Source organism: Rhinichthys klamathensis, unplaced genomic scaffold (genome assembly GCF_029890125.1).
Source record: "Rhinichthys klamathensis goyatoka isolate OS25496 unplaced genomic scaffold, OSU_Roscu_1.1 h1tg001140l_1, whole genome shotgun sequence".
Classification (NCBI taxonomy): domain Eukaryota; kingdom Metazoa; phylum Chordata; class Actinopteri; order Cypriniformes; family Leuciscidae; genus Rhinichthys; species Rhinichthys klamathensis.
In genome coordinates, this window is record NW_026607361.1 from 62,501 (window position 1) to 88,441 (window position 25,941).

The 25,941-nt window shown below is 37.3% G+C and overlaps 1 protein-coding gene across 1 annotated transcript in view; it reads left to right on the plus strand.

The window, feature by feature from the left end:
* Nucleotides 1–25,941, plus strand: part of syngap1b (synaptic Ras GTPase activating protein 1b) — a 100,281-nt gene that overhangs the window by 45,035 nt on the left and 29,305 nt on the right. The window contains 8 exon segments of the mRNA XM_056244868.1: nucleotides 7,365–7,459; nucleotides 13,567–13,688; nucleotides 16,863–17,016; nucleotides 19,153–19,251; nucleotides 21,121–21,360; nucleotides 22,653–22,988; nucleotides 23,853–23,997; nucleotides 24,090–24,234. Coding sequence (XP_056100843.1) covers nucleotides 7,365–7,459; nucleotides 13,567–13,688; nucleotides 16,863–17,016; nucleotides 19,153–19,251; nucleotides 21,121–21,360; nucleotides 22,653–22,988; nucleotides 23,853–23,997; nucleotides 24,090–24,234 — 1,336 coding nt within the window.

Below are 25,941 nucleotides of genomic sequence, written 5' to 3' on the forward strand. Positions count from 1 at the left end.
AATGGAAGTTTTTCTAGATTTATTTAATGGTCAAAAAGTCGCTGATGCCAGATTTGAGAGAAGAGCGCATATAGACACATGATTACAACCAAACATGCTGTGGGAATCCACCCTTCTGTTGACCTTTAGAGGAACACTTGACCTGCTAAGGGAAAGCAATCGTTCTCAAGTGAAGCAGAAACAAGTGACTTAAGAGAAATCAAGACTGGAATATGATTGGAGAAGGACAGTTTGGACAATTTGTCTTTCTTGGTGGCTTGAGATTACTTCTGGATCCTGGACGGGAATAATTAAGGAGGAATAAGGGACTGTACCGCCCCCTTACAGTTGCATTTCTGCTGTAAGTAGGAATAATATGCATATTACATTCATTTGATTTAGTATCTAAACTGGTTCTCTCATTTTGTGAACAACTTGGAAAACACAAGCTTACATCATTCAACTGGTCTTTTGAATGAATTTAAACATGCACGCCGTGACAAGTTCTTTAACAAGCTGACTTTAAATGTGATTGTTATTGCTTTTGCAAAAATTGGAATTCAAAAATGTTTCGATATTTTAAATGAATTGCATCATAAATCAGTCCTCATCCTTATGGTGCTCCTGAAATATAAAATCTTGTTATTCATTTTGACGATATGCAACACTGCATGGATCTAGTCATTTGATTGATGCATATCTACTATATTTCAGTCTTAAAAATGTATTTCTAGTCCGTGGAACTTTTTGGAAGGTTGTTTCGTGATGCTTTTATGAAAAGAGTTTTAAAAACATCCACTGCTGCAAGGAGAAAAATCCTTGAAAATGACAATAGAAGAAAGCATCGCACAGAAGTCCTTTGGTATTTTGTCTCCAGGATTTGCAGGCATCACTTTCTTTCTTTTGTTTCTTTTGCAGCTTCACCAAAAAATCTTCTTACATTTCTTTAATAAAGCTAAAGTGTGTGATTTCTGTGCCACTATAGAGGCACCAAACAAATAATGACAGTCAAACAGGTTTCCCAAACACTCCCATTCGTCAAACACACAGATTACCCCGCCCCAAACTTACACAATTGGTTGAGCCAGTGTTATTGTTTCTCTCGGACTCCTTTAGCCCCCTCCTGGTAGATTCTGTAACTACACCACCTCTATTGACGGCTATTCAAAGGTTGCTAATAGATTTTGTGGTAACATACTATAGTACTATAGTAATAACAGTAAATGATGCATAATTACATGCAACTAAACCAAACCCTAACCCTAATTATATACTAGTACATGTTCTTAATTTCTATTACTTAAATGTATAATTTACACTGTAACAAGAGCAACTTAAAATAAAGTGTAACCGAATTAGTCATGTGACATTTACAGCTCAGACCTACTTATAATTGTCTATGCATATTGAGCTGGGATAGGAGACAGATTACAAACTTCACTTTTAAGAACAATACTCAATAAGGCTTAATTTTTAAATAATATTTTTCCATTTCTTCTTTGTTTTATTCAAGCCCCGTACACCATTACAAATCCAATTTAGGTGTAAAAATCGATCCACTTGCAACCCCACGCATATCAATCAAAAGCTGAGCATGAGTTTTTTTCATTAGTTTCACTTTTTATCATGTTTGCTCCCCCTCCTCTCTCTCTCTCTCTCTCTCTCTCTCTCTCTCTCTCTCTCTCTCTCTCTCTCTCTCTCTCTCTCTCTCTCTCTCTCTCTCTCTTCCGTTCTGTCTCTCTCAAAGGGACTGAAGCTTGAAGCTTTTTCCACCCACACACTTCAGCTCCGGCTTTCAGCTTGACATCAGATTTACATTGAGAATAAAAAGTGCACACACACACACACACCCACACATACTTGTACACACCTATGTTGAAAGTCCAGCTTTTTTCCCCTTCCATCATTATTGTGTGATAGAAAATATCTCCTTTTATCCTCAAGTTGCAGAACACTGGCTTATTTTAGCGATCATTGTGTTTGATAACAGACGGTGCCCGTTTGAACTTCGTCGAAAGGCAACTTGCCATTTCTCGTCCGTCCGACAGCCTTGTTCATACGTTCACATGCGTGTGAGTCTGTGTTCCATCACTTCAGTGTTTCATCATGTTAGTCAAATGTAAGGTACTAGAAAATGTTGCCATGGCAACCAAATAAAGAGCCTGGATTTGGATCAAAAGGACAGAGGGAGAAATTGAAATAAATGGATGTATCGAGCCAGCTTTACTTTGGCTTTCAGTTTGGCATAATTAAAAGGAATAGTGACCTCTGGCCTGCGATCAGGTTCAGTCCATTAAGTTCTGTGGTGGTAAAGGGCATAAGGGTGAACATTTATATCGTGTTTTTAATGCTCTCTCCATCTCAGACACATTAAAGTGATTTATAGTTTATTTTTGTACCATATGACGATTCATATTAAAAACTGGAGATTGATTTGCAATTAACAGTCGCATTGCATTGATTGTTTTATATCGTTTCAGAACATTAGTGTGATGGTACCATACTATACCATAGTACTGAATGACGACTATATTCATATACACTACCATTCAAAAGTTTGGGGACACTAAGATTTATTCAGCAAGGATGCATTCAATTGATCAAAAGTGACAATGAAGACATGTACAAGTGTTACAAAAGATTTAAATTTCAAATTGATGCTGTTTTTTGGTTAACTTTTTATTTATCAAAGGATCCTGAAAAAAAAAAAAAACAGTTTTCAACATTGATAATAACAAGACATTTCTGAAGATTTCTGAAGGATCATTTGACTCTGAAGACTGGAGTAATTATGCTGAAAATTCAGCTTTGCATCCCATGAATAAATGATTTTTAAAATAATTTAATAATCAAAGCAATTATTTTAATATTTTAAATTGTAATATATATATATATATATATATTAGTAATGTACGTTTTCATAACAACAGCTAATTCATTAAGGGCGATCTATAAGTTAGTCAAATTAACGTTATTATATTTTGTATTTTAGTATAACAACACAAATGTTGTATTGAAAATCAGCATTCAGGACTGGCATTATTTGTAATATAATAGGCAACACAACTCCGTTTTCACGAATAGAGATGACAATCATAGGAAATTCAGATTATGATTGCATACAATTTTTATAGTTGTTTTAGATTCTTGTAGTAATTTTATGGAAGGAAGAATGGACAATGTTTGACAAGCAATATTTCATTCACTATCCTCAAAAGAATGTTACATTTTTAGATAATACTTTTTGAATAGAACAATATCAGAACAAAGTTACACAAATTCATCAAATCCTTGGGCTCGTTGCCGTCATGGAAAAGCACATCTCTATTACATGCTGATCATTTCCATTGATCTCTTCATCTGAAAATATTAAGCATTAATATTAAGCATATTAAGCGCACAACTGTTGTTTCTAAATGTTTCTTGAGGAGCAAATCAGCATATTAGAATGATCATGTGACACTGAAGACTGGAGTTATGATGCTGAAAATGTAGCTTTTTAAAATATATTAAAATAGAAAAGTTATATTAATGTGACATCATTACTGTTTTTACTGTATTTTGATCAAATAAATACAGCCTTGGTGAGCATAAGAGACTTCATTCTGATTTGTTGTTCTGTTGAGTTCAGAAATGATCCCATATCCTTATCTTGAACAAGAATCACACTCGAAAGCTGATCGGTTATTCACAGTAATAGAAAAGAAGATTCTAGCTGATTGTCATGACAACGGCTCTTTTGCTTCTATTTTTGTTTATGGTTTTCTGTCCCCATTTGGCATACCAAAAACTGTTAGTGGAGCCAAAAGTCATGAAAATGATTCAGTTCCAGTATTTTTGTAAAAAAATAAATACAAATTACCGATTCTGAATAAGAAACAGTTTAAGATTGCAAAACATACAGTATGACCAAGAACTGAGGCCTCAGATGAATCCATAAGTAAAATATACTTGACTTTAATGGACATATTACATAATAAGAACTGTAAAATCAGCTGAGTTGAGGCTGTGCACCAGGAGAGGGATCAGGAGGAGCGATTTTGAGATTTGAGGTCTGACGTTCAGGATCGCGAAGAGACCGAAAAAAAACTGATGAGATTGAAAGTGCAGAGAATAGAATGGATGTGAAAGGTGAGGGGAAGGAAAATACTCTCATAAAAAAGAGAGAGGCAGAGAGATGGATAAATGCACTGTTTGATTTATGTAAAAGAGTTGCGTGGGTGCAAGGCGAGAGAACTGTATGGCTGTGATAGTGTGTGTGTGTGTGTGTGAGAGATGTGAGCTTCAGAGATTGAGAGAGAGAGACAGATTGCATTGGCTGGAAAGACAGTGGGTATTTACACTGAGATTTATGGGAAGGTTATCACAGCATCGAGCAGGAGAGACTGATGGTTTGATGGTTGAGCACTGCTTCTTTCAGTCTTTTCTCCTCCCAGCACCTCTACGTTCATTAAGCCGCCCATTCATTTGTTTCTGTTGGTCTTATTTTAATGACTTCACATTCCTGAGCAATAGTCGTGTCTATAGCTCCGCCAATGACTGCGCTTCTGTATCCGGTGCTTACTCAAGGACGCCAGTCAATAAGCACTTTGTTTGCAAGTGCCTGTCTCTTGTGCCTGCAGTTAGACTGTTTTATTTCTCATTGTTTTGCCATTTTCTTTGGTCCAAAATGAACTTTTACCACGTCTGCCAATAGCAATTGAATTGAGAAAATGTACTGGCCAAACATATAGCATGAACGTGTATTGTAGATTATTTGTATTATCTTTATTTTTGTTTGAAATAAATCAATACTTTTATTCAGCAAGGATGCATTAAAATTGTTCAAAAGTGACAGACATGTATAATGTTACGAAAGATTTACATTTCAAATAAATGACATTTTAAAATAGAAAACAGTTAGTTGAAATTGTAATAGAGTTTTGCAGTTTTTACTATTATTTTGATCAAATAAATGAATAAATATAATGAATTCTGGGGTAGGCAAGGCCGCGAAGGATCCATCAGTTTTATCCTTCTTCACCCGTGAAACAAGGGACGCATTTCGAGACCAGATTTGAAGGAGCCTTCGAATTGGGACAGCCTTCGTTGCACACACGCACATTGAGCTTGTTCTTTTCCTTTTAATGGCGGTTGTGACCAATCGTGGCGAATTCTGTGGTCGTGGCTACAAAACAGTGGTGCTACGTCGTACAGTGAGAGAGATTCAAAGATGGCCGTTGTCACGGTCTTGCGACCAAAGATAGAAGTCATAAATTTAGGATGATCATCTCACAGTGTGTTTGCTGCTACGACCTACGTCTACTGACTAGCCTATAAAAATTAAGTTGGCCTCTGTTCCCTAGCCATGACTGCATCCATATTCTCCTTTTTCGCTTCCTAATCTTTTTTCAGTTCGCATAAAAACCACCAAAGTGCGATTCATCTTGCTCTATTTGTTTTCTACTAGTGCATGCTGGTGACTTTTTATTCTTCTATATTATCGATTCAATAGTGTCATCATCGTACAGTCTATATACAGTACATGTCGTACCCAAGTTTATTAGATCCATGTCGTACAGTGTGATTTGTAATGATCTTTTAGAAATGTAGCAGGCATTAGGATAGCTAATATAGATCAGCCCTAATACCTATCCTTGAGATCCTTTTTAGCTATTTCCCTTGCATATTTCTTGGCCACAGATCAATGGCTCTGTTCTAAATTGAAACTCATACTGTAAGTGATTTGGAATAACAATTCTGTAAACATATACATAATCAATAAATATCCTTAAATGGATTGCATTATATTAATTAATAATAATATTTGTTGTAATTAAATTGTTTATAGTTATTGACATTTCTTTTGCTCGGACCATTTTAAATGGAATTATTCTTGTTGAAATGCATTATGGGATTGCCTTCAGCACAACAGCTAAAAGAAGGTATCTTACCTTTTGGAACAGCCCTTGCATTGGGAATGCTGCCTACATTGGCAGTCAACTTGGTTTTGGGACAGGGCCATATAGTGTCACTCGCAGCATCATATACGAGATGAGCCAGACTCCGTCTCTCAGTGAAATGCAACCTGGCACAACAATGTAAAGAAAAGCCACATTGATTTTATCGCACAAATTGTTGTTTCGGTGGTTTAATGTGATGAACATTATAAGTAGCTATAAATATGTCTTTCCATGATAAATATTTTTCACTAAAAGTTGTGCGATTCAAGACCGATGTCACTGACTGAATTGTGATCTAATGTGCATTAGGTTGCACACTGGCAAGTAACAGCCAATTTTCACTTTTTTTAGTTTAATTATTATTATTTTTTTTAAGTAAAGAATAGCTGGTTTCACTGGTGATGTGAAGGTGGTCTTACATTTTATACTGATACCTACTGGCATATAGATAGAGCATCTTTGATTACCAATGCATTTGTAAAAAAAAATACCCTATTAACAGGTATATTTCATGATTTATTGAATCTACACCTTGAAAGTATAAAGAAAATACTGTCAACATGATGAACATCCTTATATAAAATAAAACAACTTTTGAAAAATGTTTGACAAAAATATGATTTCTTTTAGCTTGATTTAGATTTCTTTTCTTTTCTTTCTTTTCTTTTTTGGGAAAAAAAATATTATTGATTTGTATTTAAATAATAATTTAATTTAAGTAAAATTTATTAATTTTCATTATTGGGTGATTGGTTTTATATATAAAATATTTTATATTTTTATTATATATATATATATATATATTTATATTTATCTCTTTTTTTTTGTTTGTTTCAGTAATTTTAGTAATTCAAATTTTCATTTTCATTTCAGCTGTTTTACGTTTTGTTTTGTTTTTTGGTAAATGTTTGAAGAGAAAAACTGGGCAGCATCATACATTAAAAGACTAAGGATCACACACTAGCAGACTTTCATGTCGTTCCGAACACAACAAACTCACACAGAAGTGTGTGCCACTTTGCTAGGAGACGCATGACAAATGAAAACAATATGTATTCTAAAATCGGCTCAAAATATCAAACATATTTGATGACTGGATGGAATCATAGTCTGAAGCTTGAAAATCTGAGTCTGTGCCCTTCATATTCTATGCGATTTTCTGGGAAATCTGTCAGCTCCGACTGCTGTATCCTGCAGACTAGCGCAGACTTTTGGCAACTAGCATAATGATACTTTCAGACTGCAAATCGGGACTGAAATCTGTGCAAAAGTCATGTAGTGTATTCCAGTCATGATTATTGCATAAACATTACTTAGTACCATCAAATTCCCTCAAAATACATAGTATTAAATAAAAAATATTATTGAACAAAATATATTACATTTATTTCACCTAAAGGTTTGTTAGGTTTGTTCTGACACTTTTATCGCTCTCTCTTTCAGAAAACGCTCGACTCCGGCGGAAGAGCATTGCCACCGGGAAGCAGCCAAGCATGGAGATCCCACCCACTGCCCCCCCACAACCCTTCCGACAATCCGTGAGTACCCCACCGTTCCGTCCCAGATCCCTCTCTCCCTCCCTATCCCTCTCGCTCCCGTTCGCCCCTCTGCCCCTGTCGCCCTCTCTCTCCCCGTCTCTCTCACACAAGAGAGTGAGCACCCCTCCGCTCCCTCGCTCCCTCCCTCTCTCCCCGACCGTCTCTCTGACTCTCCCTCCCTCAGTGCCGCTCTCTCACTGGGCTGCTGGTGAGTGGAAGCTTGTGGGTTCTAATCCAGGGACTGGACCCAGTTTGGCGGCACAACCCTCTCTTGAGGTACGTTATCTAACAGCTGAGCTGTCTCTGACACAGCTTCTGCTGGGGGTTCGAGCGGCCGGCGTGCGGTTTGGAAGTGTTAGACAAACAGTTAGTCACGCAGGAAGCAATCATGTTTATCTGTTCTTTAGCCAATGATTGAGTCATTATGTCTGAGTTCATCAGATATAAAGAACAACTTCTTTGCGATTAAACGTTTTTGTCCATTTAATAATAGGCTGAAACAAGTTATGACTTTTGTTTAGTGTCTTGTTTCAATTCAAATGCGCAGGGGTTTGAGCAACATGGCAAATACTTCAAATTGAAAAAATGACAATGTACCACTGAAACTACATTGTTACTTTTTGCGACAAAGTAGTATTGACATTTTTGTCCCTCTGGTGCTCTTTGGTCACTTTTCCTTGATTGTTTTTGTGTTCACAAAGCAAATGCCAGAAAAGTCACCAAGTGTCATACCATTCTGATTAAGTGTAAATTAATTTTTTGTCACAAGTGACCGAAAAACACCAGAAGGTCAACCCTACCTTTTCACTACTTTCAAGCAAAGAGCAACAATGTTGGATTGTATTTTGACAGAATCTGTAGTTGCAGTGGTACAGAAAAAAATTTGTGGTACAGAAGAAAAAAAAAATTCGAAAAAAAAATTCAAAAAAAAAAAAAAAAAAAATTTTTATAAATGTTTTACTTCATTGGAATGCTATGACACTTAGTGACTTGTGTGGTACTTGCTACTGTATGTGAAAAAAAAGAACATGATTTGAAAAGGTTAAATGGTCCTAATTATTGTCATAGGTTAAATGGTCATAATTATTGCATAAATATTACTCAGTACCATACAATTCCCTCAATTATTGACTTATTGTTGAACAAAAATATATTACATTTATTTTACCTGGAAAAAAATTTACATTTGAGGTGTTTGGCCACTTGACTAGGAGGAGTATGAGTGTGTCCACTAAATGTGGAGCACCAGAGGGTTTCAAATAAAGCTTCCAAAAGGGGGTTTTCGCAGCGATGCCATAGAAAAAACATGTTTGTTTCCCCAAAGAATCTTACAGTGAACAGTTCTTCAAAGAACATAAAGAACCTTTTGAGCATTGGAAATGTTCCATGGATGTTAAAAGTCCTTCATGGAACCATCAATGCCAATTTATTCTTAAGAGTGTGAGCAAGACGACTTTTGTTTAGTGTCCCGGTTTAATGAAATGAAAATGTAAATCTGCCAAAAATGCCATTGCTACTGCACAAGCATAACAAATTATTATGGGATCTCATTTGGTTTTGATGATTCTGGTGGCAAACTAAGTTACCCTAGTTTTATTGTACTAAGAACTATGGGCCAGATTTACTAACAGCTTACGCCAGTGTAAAACCTCTTTTGCCGTTAAAAAACTACTGTCATTATTGATTAAATATACACAGTGAAAAATTAGCGCTGAAAAGGTGTGGACACAGTCATTTTTTAGGCTGATCTTGTTGCATGTGCATTGGTAAGAGTTTCCTTTAAGGTGCAAAATGTATGGGAGGAGATTATTTGAATGATTCATGTAAGGTGATTTAGTTGGGCTGAGCCTGGTCAGTAACTGGATGGGAGTGAGGCTAGTAGGGGGTCTGTGTGGGTCCTAACCCCCCAGTATAATGATGGGGACACTATACTCTCAAAAAGCACGGACCCTCGGATGAGACGTTAAACCGAGGTCCTGACTCTCTGGCCATAAAAGATCCCAGGATGTCCTTAGAAAAAGAGTTGTGGTTTAACCTCGGCGTCCTGGCCAAATTTCCCAATTGGCTTCTGTCCATCATCATTGCCTTCTAATCATCCTCATATATACTGATTGGCTTCATCACTCTGTCTCCTCTCCACTAATAAGCTGGTGTGTTAAATGTAGCGAATTATTATTATTATTACTAAGGTTTGCGCTAGTCAATTTACTGGTTCAGTTAGTTTATCTGTTCTGAGTGGTTGTTAATGCATTGCAATGAGGTGAATGTTCTTGGTGGCTTCTAACAAACGTCAGACCAGAAGTCATTCATTTCCAGCATACTGGAGCTCTGTGGAGTTCTGATCATCTCCGTATGCGGAATTTTCGGATCTGATTTGAATCCGCTTTTGCGGCTAGACCGTACATGACTGCCAGACTGAATGTGATGTTTTCTAATCAAAACTATGCAAAAGAGTGTGAAAATTGCCAATATTTACTTTTCTTCATACACAATTTCTCTAAAATGGGCAGTTTTGAATAATTATGTCCGAAATAATCATTTTAGAATTATTACACAATTATTTACATTGATGAGTTCTAGAAAATGCACTATGCTTATCTTTCAGATATACTGACGGTGATTTGTTTTGTATATACATTCATTATTCATTCATTATACCATGGTGAAAAAGTGAAGGGTCACTGCTGCTTCTCAACCAATCTGAAAGTTCTGTTCGCCTGCCACTAGGGGGACAAAATGCGACAATCGTACTCGAATGTCAGAGATAGTGGGAAGGCGGTTTCATTGAAAGTGACAAAAAATGCCCCAGATAATTAAAATATAGCGGCCGTAAATGCTCCTTGTTCTATAATTGATTTAGTTGGAGTATTTGACATAATTAATGGCCCACTGTGTTTTTGTGTGGTTCGAAAAATAGAAGTAATCTATAGAAAAGCAACTACAAATCAGTTTTAAGTATTGTCTGTTAAAGGTGCAGAAAGCAATTTCTGAGAAATTCTGTTGAAAGTGGATCGGGCCGAGATCTTCAACACACTTGCAGACAGTCAGCAGTAGGGAGTGTTTCCACTCATGATTGGGGAGGAGAGAGAGTGAGCCAATCAGCAGTAGGGGGTGTGTCCACTCATGATGGGGGAGTAGAGAGAGTAAGCCAATAAGCAGTAGAGAGTGTATCCACTCATTATGTGGGAGTATAAAGAGTGAGCCAATCAGCAGTAGTGAGTGTATCCACTCATGATGGGGGAGGAGAGAGAGTGAGCCAATCAGCAGTAGGGGGTGTGTCCACTCATGATGGGGGAGTAGAGAGAGTAAGCCAATAAGCAGTAGAGAGTGTATCCACTCATTATGTGGGAGTATAAAGAGTGAGCCAATCAGCAGTAGTGAGTGTATCCACTCATGATGGGGGAGGAGAGAGAGTGAGCCAATCAGCAGTAGTGAGTGTATCCACTCATGATGGGGGAGGAGAGAGAGTGAGCCAATCAGCAGTAGTGAGTGTATCCACTCATGATGGGGGAGGAGAGAGAGTGAGCCAATCAGCAGTAGGGAGTGTATCCACTCATGATGGGGGAGGAGAGAGAGTGAGCCAATCAGCAGTAGGGAGTGTATCCACTCATGATGGGAGAGGAGAGAGAGTGAGCCAATCAGCAGTAGGGAGTGTATCCACTCATGATGGGGGAGGAGAGAGAGTGAGCCAATCAGCAGTAGGGAGTGTATCCACTCATGATGGGGGAGGAGAGAGAGTGAGCCAATCAGCAGTAGTGAGTGTATCCACTCATGATGGGGGAGGAGAGAGAGTGAGCCAATCAGCAGTAGGGAGTGTATCCACTCATGATGGGGGAGGAGAGAGAGTGAGCCAATCAGCAGTAGTGAGTGTATCCACTCATGATGGGGGAGTAGAGAGTGTGAGCCAATCAGCAGTAGTGAGTGTATCCACTCATGATGGGGGAGGAGAGAGAGTGAGCCAATCAGCAGTAGAGAGTGTATCCACTCATGATGGGAGAGGAGAGAGAGTGAGCCAATCAGCAGTAGAGAGTGTATCCACTCATGATGGGAGAGGAGAGAGAGTGAGCCAATCAGCAGTAGGGGGTGTGTCCACTCATGATGTGATCATGGGGGAGGAGAGAGAGTGAGCCAATCAGCAGTAGGGGGTGTGTCCACTCATGATGTGATCATGGGGGAGGAGAGAGAGTGAGCCAATCAGCAGTAGGGGGTGTGTCCACTCATGATGTGATCATGGGGGAGGAGAGATGCAAGAGGGAGATTTAAAGAAAGAGTGTAGAAAGAGAGATGGCTGAGAGACATTACAAAAGAGAAAAGGTCAGAAGAATATCACTGGAAAAAGAAGGTTTTTGATCAGGCAAGATCAAAAACCTAAGAGGGAAGACCTGAAAATGGATGCCAAGGTTGCGTTGTTTCTGCTCCATACGTGAGGTACATTGGTTTTGCTGTTTCACAGAACCAAGATGTGCTGTTGCTGACATGTTAGCTGTAGTAACAGGGCAGTTTTGAGTGTCATTGTTTGTCTGGAGCTGGTGTGCTGCTGGTGACTAACAACAAACTTGTATATACTCTTGTGTACTGTGTGTTCATTTTTTGTTTTTCCTTGTCATTTGTTCGTCATCCTCACTGTATTTTTCACTAAGTATATTTTTTTTTGCTTTGCTTTAGCTATAGAGACATCCACTCTTGCATTGTGTGTTTGTTATTTTGGGGGCAGAGCAGTGAAGCGAGGGGTGTGTTTGTTTGGGTTGATTTCAAATATCAACAGGGTTTCTCAGAAATGGCTTTCTGCACCTTTAATTAAAAAAAAAAGTTAATTTCTAATCCCAGTTGCAATATGGTTGCTTACTGATTGCGAGGCAGCAAAGTTTCAGGTATACAGGTTTTAGGCTTTGGATCTGTGTAAATGAAATGCCATTATCTAAATAGAAGGTTTTCAAAATGTAATTTGAGCTTTCTTTGTAAGTATAAACTTTACAAAAACTAAAAAGTAGATAGCACATGAAACAAATGTTGAATAAAAGTTGGTTGAGCAGTTTGGGCTGAATTAATTGCATAAGTTTAATACTAAGGGTTTGTAGTGCATAATAAACCACTAAACAGAATGTCTGAGGAATATCAATACACTGCTGCCTTACACTGTAATTATCACTGAGCAAATGAGCTTTCACAGCTTCATCTGCTGTGTCTAAACATTCTTCTGGTGATGAGTTGTGTTTTCAGGTTATCTAAGATTGCACGTCTTATGAACGCATTACGTACACAGTGAGATTTGACATGATTTTACTCTGTTGTGGCGTGAACCTCTTGCCTGCTGTTGCCAGTATGTTCTTACTGTAGGCGTCGGGAAATATTTATGAAGCAATACTTCCCACTATTGGTTGACTGTGGATAGTGCAACATTGCCAGAGTGTTTTGCCACGAGCAAGGGAATATAATTTCAGTCAGTTGCACCACAATTTTACATCTGCTCATCTAATTAATGTTACAATAATTTATATTATTAATAATAATAAAATATTGTTTAATGTTTATATATAAACAACTACATTTTTGTCCTTTTAATATAATAATAAATATATTAATAAAAATGTTTTAAAATATATAAAACATTTTTTTTTACATCTGCTCAATGTTATAATATTTTATATTAATAATAATAAAAATAATAAATAATTATTTTGTCTATATATATATTTTTTAAGATATATGCAACATTTTTACTTTAGTCCAATTAAATGTTTTAATAAAACAATACATATAATAAATAATATTAAATATATATATATATTATAATTATAAGATTTTTTATTATAAATTATTAAATAAATGATACTGTACTCCATTTTTTGTCTTGGTAAAGATGAAACTTGTATTTTTTCAATGTTAAAATATTTTACATGTAAAGTATAAATGTGTGTTTTATATGGTTAGATGTTTTTTATAGCCCTCATAAGGTTTAAAAAAATGCATGCCCTTACAAATCATGTGAACAAACATTGCCTATTATTAAGTTTTCAAGTGTCAGACTATGCAATCCAAATGATCAATTCCTTAGGTTTGTTGTCTGTTGTCATGCATATTAATTCTGAGTCTGTTCTTTTTCTCAGAGTTTCCTCAGTAGAAGACTGAAGGGGTCCATTAAACGGGCCAAGAGTCAGCCCAAACTGGACCGAACCAGCAGCTTCCGCCACATGATCCTCCCTCGTTTCCGCAGCGCCGACCAGGACCGGTACCGTCCAAACTCTTCCTCCCATAAACGCATGCTGTCTCATGATATTCCAGTGAATGAGTATTGTACAGTCATAATGGTATAGTTCACTCAAAAATGACACCCTGTGAAACAACAACACCTCACTTTTCCAATGGTTTGGTGGTGAATTATACTGTTAAACTCCAAAAACGCACCATTAAAGCATCATAAAAATCAATCAAATGACCGGTGCACTATAATTCCTGACCTGAAATTGAAGTAATTCGTTTATAGTGCATGAGTCCTTTTGTGTTGCAGAAGAGAATGAAAATAATATAAAATCGTTATAAAATAGAGGTCAGCGAATCATCATTTTTGGATGAACTGCTCCATTAAACGCTGGTTTTCACTCCAGTTTAATATCTCTTAATATCTGCAACGTCCTCTGGCTCCTTATTCTTCTTCTTCAAGCATCCAGACAGGTGCTGAGGTGCTCTTTTAATGTTTTTTTCATTCATTTATTCATGCTCCGAGCTCTAAGCTCACCCACGGTCAGCCTGTGTTCTTTGAGAAAAAGGCAGGTTGTGGTTTTTGAAGTTCTTGCTCCGTTTGGACAGGGAAGTGCTCCGGTGACGTTTCCTTTTCAAAGAGGAAGTTTCCGCTGTGCTGTATCTTTGAAATTAAGGCCGTGCTGCCGTTTTGAGTAATTCAAACAGACAACTCCGCTTTCATATAATCGTTTGATTCAGCCCTTAACTGGAATCGTTGTGAGCTGGATTGTCGTGTGACGCACAAATGCGTCTAACAGCTGGAGTGACAGTGTGCGGTGCGGAATTTCAGTGCTGTGAACGGTATCTCATGGAAAGGCGTCGTTTCTTCTGCTCCCTTTCATTTTGGGATGTAATTGTGATGTGATCCACCTGGTCTCAAATAGAACTGGTTGTCAGGATGATTTAAATCCACAAATCCAAAATGCCAGCAAAAAATGCACTGGAATTTTGAGTACTAACCTCACTTATCTTTTGGATTTGACTGACTGCGTCCCAAAAGCTTGTTTGTGTAGTTGTGAATGACATACTTTGTCCAAATTCTGTCCTAATTTCCTCACCCTAATGTCGTTCCAAACCCAAAATGAGGGTCTTTGGAAATGTCCAAGCAGTTCTTTTCCATGCAAACGAAATCATTTATCTTGTCAGGCTCAATAAAAGCTCCTTAAAAGTGGCTTGTATGATAGCTTAGTGCGATGAACAGACTGAAATGTAAGTCATTGTTCGTCTCCGTTACTAAGTACATTGCTTTCCGAGAAGAATAATAATCCCCTTTTTTTTTTTTCATCTAGCTTCCTGCACATGAGTCTCCGTCCTCACCTGCTCAAAAGCCAAACCTAATGGAAAAAAATGAAATGTACAATACATTTTAAACATACAAGTTCAAACATATAAAATCAAATGCACCCTGCTGATTAGTTTGAGATTTCATTCCGATATAATTGACAAAAATGCTATTAGAAGACAAGACTGCATTTAGTTGATCAAAAATACAGTAAAACCAGTAATATTCCTGGTCCTGGGCTGTTTCTTCTAGTCCGTCACTGTTAGATGTCTGACACCATTGACATCAAACCCGGGGAGAATCGAGAGTCTCTAAACATGATATACAGTGCGTGAAGCATCATGACTACATTTACAATACTTTTATGGTGCTTTAATGTTATTTTGAAGCTCGACAGCCCCTTGGTCACTATATGTCTTCGTTCGTTGTATGGACAAAAGATGCTTGGACATTCGGCTCAACAACACCAACGAGTAAATGATGACAGAATTGTCGTTTTTCATCTCTGTCCTGTTGTCCTCTTGTTACTGCTGGATCTCTGTCCTTCGTTCGGTCTGTCTTTGTCTTATTCCTTTCAGTTCCCATGGTTTATGTAACATTTGATTTCCTCTGAGAAGTCTCTCACTGTCTCACTACTCTCAATGTCTTCCTCTCTCTCTCTCTCTCTCCCTCCTCCACTCGCTCTATCATTTCTTTCATTCTGACTCACTCCTTTGGGTCTATATTTATACCTTCCATCTCTTTCGCTCTGTCTCTCTCTCTCTCTCTCCCACACTGTAACGCTGTGAGGCTGTATGTATACATATACAGTGATTCTCCGAAGACGCAGGAGAAGCGATCCATCACTAGTAGGGATCTAACAATTTATCACACTTTTTCTCTTGATATTTATATAATTGTACTTCTCGATAAGCTTGTGAATCTTCTCTTCAGCTGTTTTAAGGGTTTGTGGCTCTAAACTGCGAAGTGAGTGTGTGTGGGTGTTTGCAGGTACAGTGGGGTAAAGGTGTATGTTGTTTATGCAGTGTAAAGTTGCTCGCATTTGTGCTGAGACTGATTAGAAACGTATGCAAGTAAAGACTTTTTCACTTTTAAGAATTCTCGAATTCATGAAACTATACACTTAACGACACGTTCGCTCATGTTATTTCAGGGCAAAAACTTTCCTCCTTTTCGCTAATGGAAGCTGTTTTTTACTCTGCGAGTTATAAAGTCTGTTTTAAGGGGAAAAGACAGGGTTTTTTTTTCCGAAGTGCAAGTTTATATCTCACAATTCTGACTTTATAACTCGCAATTGCGAGGAAAAAAGTAAGAATTGTGAGATAAAAAGTCGCAATTACCTTTTTTATTTTTATTCAGTGTCTGAAACAATCTTCTATACAATCCAGGTTAACCAAGTGCAAAAATTTAAATCAAAGGTTTTTTATATAAATTAGGCTAATTTTAGAAAAATATTTGTTTTTTTTAACGTTGAACTTTGAAAGTTAAACTAAGGAAAGCAGGTGGAAACAGAATTTTATTGAAAAGTGATGATTGTGTAAATTCTTCATTTATCAAAGTAAAAAAAAAATGTATATGGATACGAAGTGTAATTGAGTGCGCTTTCAGCTTTTTCAAAATCGAAAATCATGATGTGCAAAATTGCGTTCAACACTATTCATTCTTCAGTAAATTCTCCCCAAGTGTTCAAACCCTCATGATTTATCTCACGGTTGATGAGAGGCTGATGTCGTTGTCCATAAACCACAAAGAAAGGACTTCCAAAAAAACATGACTTCTGTAATGTCAAATGAAATACTGACCTCGTCATGTAGGCGTGTGATGTAAGCGCAACCTGTGAGCCTCTTCTCTCTCAGACATGCTGTTATTGCTCCCTCACAGGACTCGTCTGATGCAGAGCTTCAAAGAATCGCACTCCCATGAGTCTTTGCTGTCTCCCAGCAGCGCAGCCGAGGCCTTGGATTTGACACTTGATGAAGATGCGATCATCAAGCCTGTTCACTCCAGTATACTGGGACAGGAGTACTGTTTTGAGGTGATCTTTAGCAAACTATACACTTTAGACTCATAACTTGCATGCTCAGAAAATCGATGAGATGTTTATTAAAAAATTGCATTTTATTTTTTAATTTAATACAGTTCTGATGGAGCTATTTTAAATGTACATATTTAAAATAATAACCGAATTTATGCACATTTTCCTGTTCAAATGTTCACACACTTAGTGTTCACATTTCTTAAAACCATGTGTTGCTCCCTCAACCGTCAGTGTCTGTCTGTCTGTCTATCTATCTATCTATCTATCTATCTATCTATCTATCTATCTATCTATCTATCTATCTATCTATCTATCTATCTATCTATCTATCTATCTATCTATCTATCTATCTATCTATCTATCTATCTATCTGTGTGTCTGTCTGTCTGTCTGTCTATCTGTCTGTCTGTCTGTCTATCTATCTGTAGATCTATCTATCTATCTGTCTGTCTATCTATCTATCTGTCTGTCTGTCTGTCTGTATATCTATCTGTAGATCTATCTATCTTTCTATCTATCTGTCTGTCTGTCTGTCTGTATATCTATCTGTAGATCTATCTGTAGATCTATCTATCTATCTATCTATCTATCTATCTATCTATCTGTCTGTCTGTCTGTCTGTCTGTATATCTATCTGTAGATCTATCTGTAGATCTATCTGTAGATCTATCTGTAGATCTATCTATCTATCTATCTATCTATCTATCTATCTATCTATCTATCTATCTATCTGTCTGTCTGTCTGTCTGTCTGTCTGTCTGTATATCTATCTGTAGATCTATCTATATCTATCCATCTGTCTGTCTGTATATCTATCTGTAGATCTATCTATCTATCTGTCTGTCTGTCTGTATATCTATCTCTAGATCTATCTGTAGATCTATCTGTAGATCTATCTATCTATCTATCTATCTATCTATCTATCTATCTATCTATCTATCTATCTATCTATCTATCTATCTATCTATCTATCTATCTATCTATCTGTCTGTCTGTCTGTCTGTATATCTATTTGTAGATCTATCTATCTATCTATCTATATGTCTGTCTGTCTGTCTATCTGTCTGTCTGTCTGTCTATCTATCTGTAGATCTATCTATCTATCTGTCTGTCTATCTATCTATCTGTCTGTTTGTCTGTCTGTCTGTATATCTATCTGTAGATCTATCTGTATATCTATCTATCTATCTATCTGTCTGTCTGTCTGTCTGTCTGTATATCTATCTGTAGATCTATCTATCTATCTATCTATCTATCTGTAGATCTATCTATCTTTCTATCTATCTGTCTGTCTGTCTGTCTGTCTGTATATCTATCTGTAGATCTATCTGTATATCTATCTATCTATCTATCTATCTATCTATCTATCTATCTGTCTGTCTGTCTGTCTGTATATCTATCTGTAGATCTATCTATCTATCTATCTATCTATCTATCTATCTGTCTGTCTGTCTGTATGTCTGTATATCTATCTGTAGATCTATCTATCTATCTATCTATCTATCTATCTATCTATCTATCTATCTGTCTGTCTGTCTGTCTGTCTGTCTGTATATCTATCTGTAGATCTATCTATCTATCTATCTATCTATCTATCTATCTATCTATCTATCTATCTATCTATCTATCTATCTATCTGTCTGTCTGTCTGTATATCTATCTGTAGATCTATCTATCTATCTATCTATCTATCTATATCTGTCTGTCTGTCTGTCTGTATATCTATCTGTAGATCTATCTATCTTTCTATCTATCTATCTATCTATCTATCTATCTATCTATCTATCTATCTATCTATCTATCTATCTATCTATCTATCTATCTTTCTATCTATCTATCTGTCTGTCTGTATATCTATCTGTATATCTATCTGTAGATCTATCTATCTATCTATCTGTCTGTCTGTCTGTCTGTCGTCTCAATTCAGTTCTGTATGGCACATAAGACATAACCACGTCTATCTGATTTTTTGAATTTCCCTTAGTGCAACTAGTGGCATATAAATCACACATTTCACTTTAAAGCATTTAATGCATGACTATATTAGCCCCAGTGCCCTGTGGAATTTTGTTGTTTTTTTCTTCTAATTACACTGATGGTTGAAATAGTGAAACTCATTATTCCTTTCCTTAGGTGACAACTGCTTCAGGAACAAAGTGTTTTGCCTGTCGGTCGGCTGCGGAGAGAGACAAATGGATAGAGAATCTACAGAGAGCTGTCAAACCAAACAAAGTGAGTGTAAAGAAGAAAAAGCAAAGAGGAACTCTCTATTTCTCTCTCCTCTTCTTCCATGACTGCACCAATCTACTTCAGTAACAACCTCTTCTGTCATTTTCATCTTTACACTCATTTTACCCTCTACTGGTGTTTTTAGGAGTATCAAATGAACTTCAAACTGCTTCCATGTGCTATTCTGCCACATAATGAAACAAACTCCTATTTTAATCTGGTATGCTAAGATGTATCCCAAAGGCCAATGCAGAATACTGAATGTTCCTTCTTCAGACATCTATTATCTCTCATGTTGGCTGTGTCTGTTGTGTGGATTGACTCGTCCAGATGTTCAGGCAGCGGGATTTTGGGCTGAATCGTGGAGAACATGACACAGGCGTCCAAAAATGATCAGCCTGCTCAGTCTTGCAACAGATGCGTTGTCAATATTACAATAAATGAGGACAGACCAAGGGTGTTCATTAGTTTGGTTTATTAGCTGATTGGTTTCAGAAGTTTCCGAAGTGATAGAAAAAGCTGAGTAGTTCATAGCAAACCAATGAAGCACTCACTGGCAAAAAAAAACACAATTTGAACATATGGTACCATGGGAATACCATTTTCTTTCTTTTTTTACGTTTACCATCGTTTCTTTTACATAGTCACAGATGGAGTCACAGTCAAAACGGGAAAGCTCTAATCAGAATTGTTATGTAACTTACTTCTGGGATTTTCCACAGTTTTTACCAGTCACCCTTTACAAGGTACAATGTGCTTTGTGTGGATTTTCGTGATAATCGGAGCAACGGCCTAGGAGGAGTTTGAAAAAGTAGAGTTCTCGGAGAATTCAAAATGGCGGACAGATTTCATGACGAAAATGACATCATAGGGTGCAATTTTGTTTCTAGCCCGTACGGTTCAAAAGTTATTAGCATAAACATGAGTGAAATTTTGGACAGTTGGTGGCGCTAGAGGGATTGAGTTAGAGACTCCAAATTTGCTATGGTGACAGGTCAGACTATCCTCTATCTGTGTGCCAAATTTCATAATTTTCCCACAAGCGGTTCTATGGGCTGCCATAGACTCCCAGAGTGGAAGAAGAAGGAAGAAGAATAATAAGAACGCCAACGATTTCAATAATCGATTTCAACGATTTCACCTTCGGTGCTTGGCATAATAAGAATAAAATTATTATTTGAAATTTATTATTTCAGGATGTGCTGAAATTCAGATCACACATTTTTTGCACTGTATTTTTGGTACACTGAATTGACATTATTTTGATGCATTTCCACATAATCAATTTGTCTACTGTCATGGATGACAGATTTATCCGCTTATGAACAGCATGCAAAAACAGAATGAACTGTGATTGGTTGCTTTTTGTCAGTTTGGCTATGTAAAACTATCTTTGAAGAACCATGGAGTACCATGGTACTGTATATGAATATGGTAATCATTCAGTAACATGGTATAAATATATATACACCATAGTATTACCACCTGAGAGACCATCACTGTAGCATATTAACGTCACTATATTTTTTAATAAAAGGGCTGGAGCTTTTGAAATCTGTTTTTAAGGGTATATTACTATAAATGCCAGTAGAAAACGAATGTTCCAGGGCCATTTTGATGAGTCTGAATGACTCATCTTTCTCTGAAACATCATTGTCTATGACCACTCCAGCACTTTAGACATGCAGTAGGTGTTAGACTAACAGTAATTCAAATCATTATCCTTTCTAAAGCACTGCCACCCTCAAACTTGCAGTCTCTCCTGTCTGTCCGCATGCTTGACTGTACATTTAAAGTTCTGCAAACCCTCTCACCACCATCACCTATAGTTTATATATGATGCAAATATGATTCTGTGTTTCCCACACTCAGGACAACAGTCGACGCGTCGACAATGTTCTGAAGCTGTGGATCATCGAGGCCCGTGAACTCCCACCCAAAAAGCGCTATTATTGTGAACTGTGCTTGGATGACATGCTTTACGCCCGCACCACCAGCAAACCCCGAACCGATACTGTGTTCTGGGGTGAGCACTTTGAGTTCAACAACCTGCCAGCTGTCCGCAGCCTCCGCCTTCATCTTTACAAAGAGACAGATAAAAAAAGACGCAAGGTAAAAGACCACCTCGTGCTCTTTTGCTAGACACTCAATTCCTAATGAATACTTAAAGACTTGAGTTTTGTGGCTTTTTGTTCATACGTTAGACGTCTAGGCTAGTGTATTTGTAATGATACACTAGCATAAATTTTTTTTGATTAGTGACATTTTTTTTTTAGGTGCTTGGTAGCAAGTAAACTAGATATCCACAAACAGATTTGTTAAATAGTATGATAAAAAAATAATATAATAAGGGTGTATTCACACCAGGAAAGTCCGATAGTTCACTTGCTTTGGTCCGGAACAAATTATTATTTTTCTTTTTTTTTTGGTACGGTTCGCTTTCACACTGCTCTTTTTGCAAGTGAACCAAAATTTGTAAACAAAACCACACGTGTGCTAAGGTCGTCCATTCATTGGACAAGCATTCTCAAGTAGGGAAATCAGGAAGTGCAAAAAAGGCTCAGCATGAAGATATTTCGTACTGCAATATTTGTTATTTTACTAATTTTGTGTTATTCTGTACAAACGCAATATGAAGAAACTGCGCAGAAGACGGATAAGGTATAAAGTTTTCATTCATAGAGAGGGGCTATGTTCACACATTCAAATAATGAGATTCTTATTGTATATACTGCTAACAAGTGCTGTCAATGTTAACGCTTGCGATTAAGTTTGTCCAGTTTAACGCAGCGTCATCCTTGTAACTATTATATGAACTGCAAAAGCTTTTTTTGCATCTATGCGCGATTAGACTAAAGAGAACGCTCTGTATGTGAATGTCCTGATGCACACACTCATTCATTCATTCCATTCCAATGATACACACACGACGCGCAGAAAGACGCGCAACAGTATCGTGTGGCCAGACAGCGCGCCGGAATGGAATTCTCTTTCGCACTTGACAACAATAACACAAACCTTTATGCCAAAATCTCCGACTACGGAAGCCTGTTAACTCAAAGGTGCAGTGCTTTCTTGCAATTGGATCGGTTCATGTTCACACCGTAAACGAACCGTACCAGAGTTCGTTTGGAACCGTACCGTACTCTTCAGCTGGGTCTCGGTCCGGTTGTTTGGTCCGCACCCGAGTTCGATTGCTGTATTCACACCTGCCCAAAAGGTCCGCACCAAGGGGGGAAACGAACTAGAGTTCGATTCAATCGAACCAAACAAGGCAGGTGTGAATACACCCTTAATGTACATTTATATTATCCAAAAATATTCAATTATATAGAAGGGGTACATCCTGTTATTTTAAGGTGACTGATCATCATAATTTTTGTTCATTTCCTTCATCATAACAGGAAAAGAGCACATACCTGGGCTTGGTCAGCATCCCCATTTCCAGCATCACTGGTCGTCAGTTTGTGGAGCAATGGTACCCCGTCATTCAGCCCAGCGTCCTGGCCAAGGGTGGCGGTGTGGGAGGGGGCAAAATCATCAACGCCTCTCTGCGGCTCAAGTCACGCTTTCAGACCATGAGCATCCTGCCAATGGAGCTGTATAAAGAGTTTGCAGAGTATGTCACCAACAACTACAGAACGCTGTGCGCGGTTCTGGAGCCACTGCTGAGTGTCAAGAGCAAAGAGGAAGTGGCCTGTGCTCTGGTGCACATCCTGCAGAGCACAGGGAAGGCCAAGGTAGGACTTTGTTTCAATAATATATGTTTGTAAGAATGTTCAAATACTTGGTGAGCTGCCTATCTAGACAGGATTACATGATAGATACATGCTCCTGACGGAAAAGCTTGTCTAGGTGAGATTTTGGACATATTTTAAGTTGCAATAGCTTATATACTCTGCAACAAATGCAGTTGGGACAAGCTCAGTTACAGTTGATTATAAATATACTTTTGAAAAATTATTTTCAGATACCAATCGAATGCTTTCAGCTCCATTTAACTTGACCATGTTTAAATCCAGGACCTGCTAATATTTATTTTAACACTGAAAATTATTGAATAATGGTTTCATCTAATTAAAAATTGACTATTTTGCCTGATATTTGTGTATCTTGTGTATTTTATACATTTTTGGAGATTCGAAACATCAATAGCAACTTAGAATCCTGAAAATTCAGGATTCTGTGTGGTACACAGTATTATTTTACTAGTATTTATATACTATTATAGTATTTATTAATCATTTAAATTAACTTATTTTCATATATTAAGTTGTCATTTTAAATTGATTTTGTTTTAATAATTGTTTGTGCTTTTGTCATTTTTATTAGTTTATTAGTTTTTAAATATATAGCTTTAATTTACATATATTACTTTTATTTCACTTTTAGTTTTAGTAATTTTAGTACTTAAACTTAAATGCTTTACCAAAAAAACTTTTTTTTTTACTAGCTTTAGTTAGCAATAGCAAAACACTGGCACACAGAGTTGCTGCCTATCTAGGGCACTCCCAAGCAGTCACTTGTTTGGTTTTATCTTGATTTTTTTTATATGCAAGCAATTGTAAGTGATTACAGATGTATCTTCTTTTGCTCTGCACAAGGATTTTCTTTCAGACATGGCAATGTGTGAGGTGGACCGATTTATCGACCGAGAGCACCTTATCTTCAGAGAGAACACCCTGGCCACCAAAGCCATAGAAGAGTACCTCAAACTCATTGGACATAAGTACCTCAAAGACGTTTTAGGTGAGAGTTCCTCAAATTTTGAGATTGTTTTGAGAGTTGTCGTTGTTTCTGTTGCTGTACGCTCACACATTAAGCTTTTCGTTTGAATTTAGGTGATTTTATCCGAGCGCTGTATGAGTCAGAAGAGAACTGTGAAGTCGACCCAATGAGAACTCCACCTTCTGTGCTGCCCGAACATCAAGCCAACCTCCGGATGTGCTGTGAGCTTGCACTCTGTAAAATCGTCAACTCTCATTGGTTAGTTACAAAGCTGGCACAGGACAGTCCTCTTATGGGCCGTTCACACAGTCTTGAGCTGTTTTAAATGGACACGCCATCTTAAAGGGTTAGTTCACCCTAAAATGAAAATCAAGTCATCATTTACTCACCCTGGTGTTGTTCTAATGTAGTATGCCATTCCTTCTTTTTCGGACCACAAAAGTGGTGACCACTGTGGACCACTGGGGAAATAACGGCCCAGTATAATGATGGGGACACTATACTGTAACAAGCAACGTCCTTCGGATGAGACGTTAAACCGAGCTCCTGACTCTCTGCGGTCATAAAAAATCCCAGGATGTCCTTCAAAAAAGAGTAGGAGTGCCTGGCATCCTGGCCAAATTTGCCCATTGGCTTCTGTCTATCATCATGGCTTCCTAATCATATCCATCTCAAAAACTTGTGATCCATATACAGCTCCTGCTGAAGTATTTCAATCACTAAAACGCTTAACGTGAGAAACACATTGGTTGCACCAATAAGAATTAAATTCAGTAAAGTTTAACGCTAATCAAGGATTTGTTGATCTGGGTTTTATTTTAAATTGAGTTGTGTTGCACCACTTAATTTTAAACATAGATGAACAAATCTGGGATTACCATTCTAACCTGTGATTAAAACCCATGATAAAAAATGTCTCCGCCATGATGGATTCGCCAATTTAACAGCAACAATGTTAATATTCCATTTCCTCTTTTATTGACCACCAGAAACTCTCACTCTGACAATAGCTCTTGCCAATAAAAGAAATAAACTTGTAAAATGTCAACTGTGTTTAAAAACTGCTACGCAGAAAGACCATTAGAATTAAAGGGCTTATCAAGCAGCTTAGGCAGAGGGTGAACCGACGGAGACGCTTAAACCTCATTGGTGCAACCCACCCTTAAAGTGCCTTAATAATGTACTAAAACAGTGATATTAAAAGATCAAATTCAGTTTACACCTTTTTGATGATGCCAGAATTTCGGAGTGAACTGCGGCGCTAATGGAGTCTCACGAACGCACACGTTGCACAGCTGTGCACAGAAGACCAACAGCCAAGGTCAAGATTTTCGTTGTTTTTTTACCAAACCCTTTTGTAAACACCCAGAACACTTCTGTGATACTTTTGCTTTTTTTTTAAAAAAGAAAAAGCTTGATGCTGGTCGATATTCACTGCCATTATATGGATGAGCGGGACATTTTTTTTTAAATTACTCCTTTTGTGGTCCAAAAAAGAAACAAGGGCATTTGGCATTAAAACAACACCAGGGTGAGTAAATTATGACTTGATTTTCTTTTTGGGTGAACTATCCCTTTAAAAAACACTGCAGCAATCAAATACATCACTATAGCACGTTTACAGAGAGGAAAAAAAATACTACTCATAAAAAAACAGCTGGGACAGATACAAGAACACAAACTGTGTGAACGGCCCCTTACTGCTTTTTTCTATGGAAAGTGAAATTCTTCTTATGCGCAGTGACAGTACATTTTTTTAATGGGTAGATTTTTGGTTAAAATGTATTATATTTAATAATGTGCACCACACCACAGGACAGTAAAAATGATACATTTAATGGTGTTATATTACACAACTGTGACTCTTTAAAACAGTTGAAGTGGCAAAACAACTTTTTAATGATAGTTATGATCTTCATAAAAATCTTGCTTAAGATTGCATGGTGAAAATTGTATGATGATGCA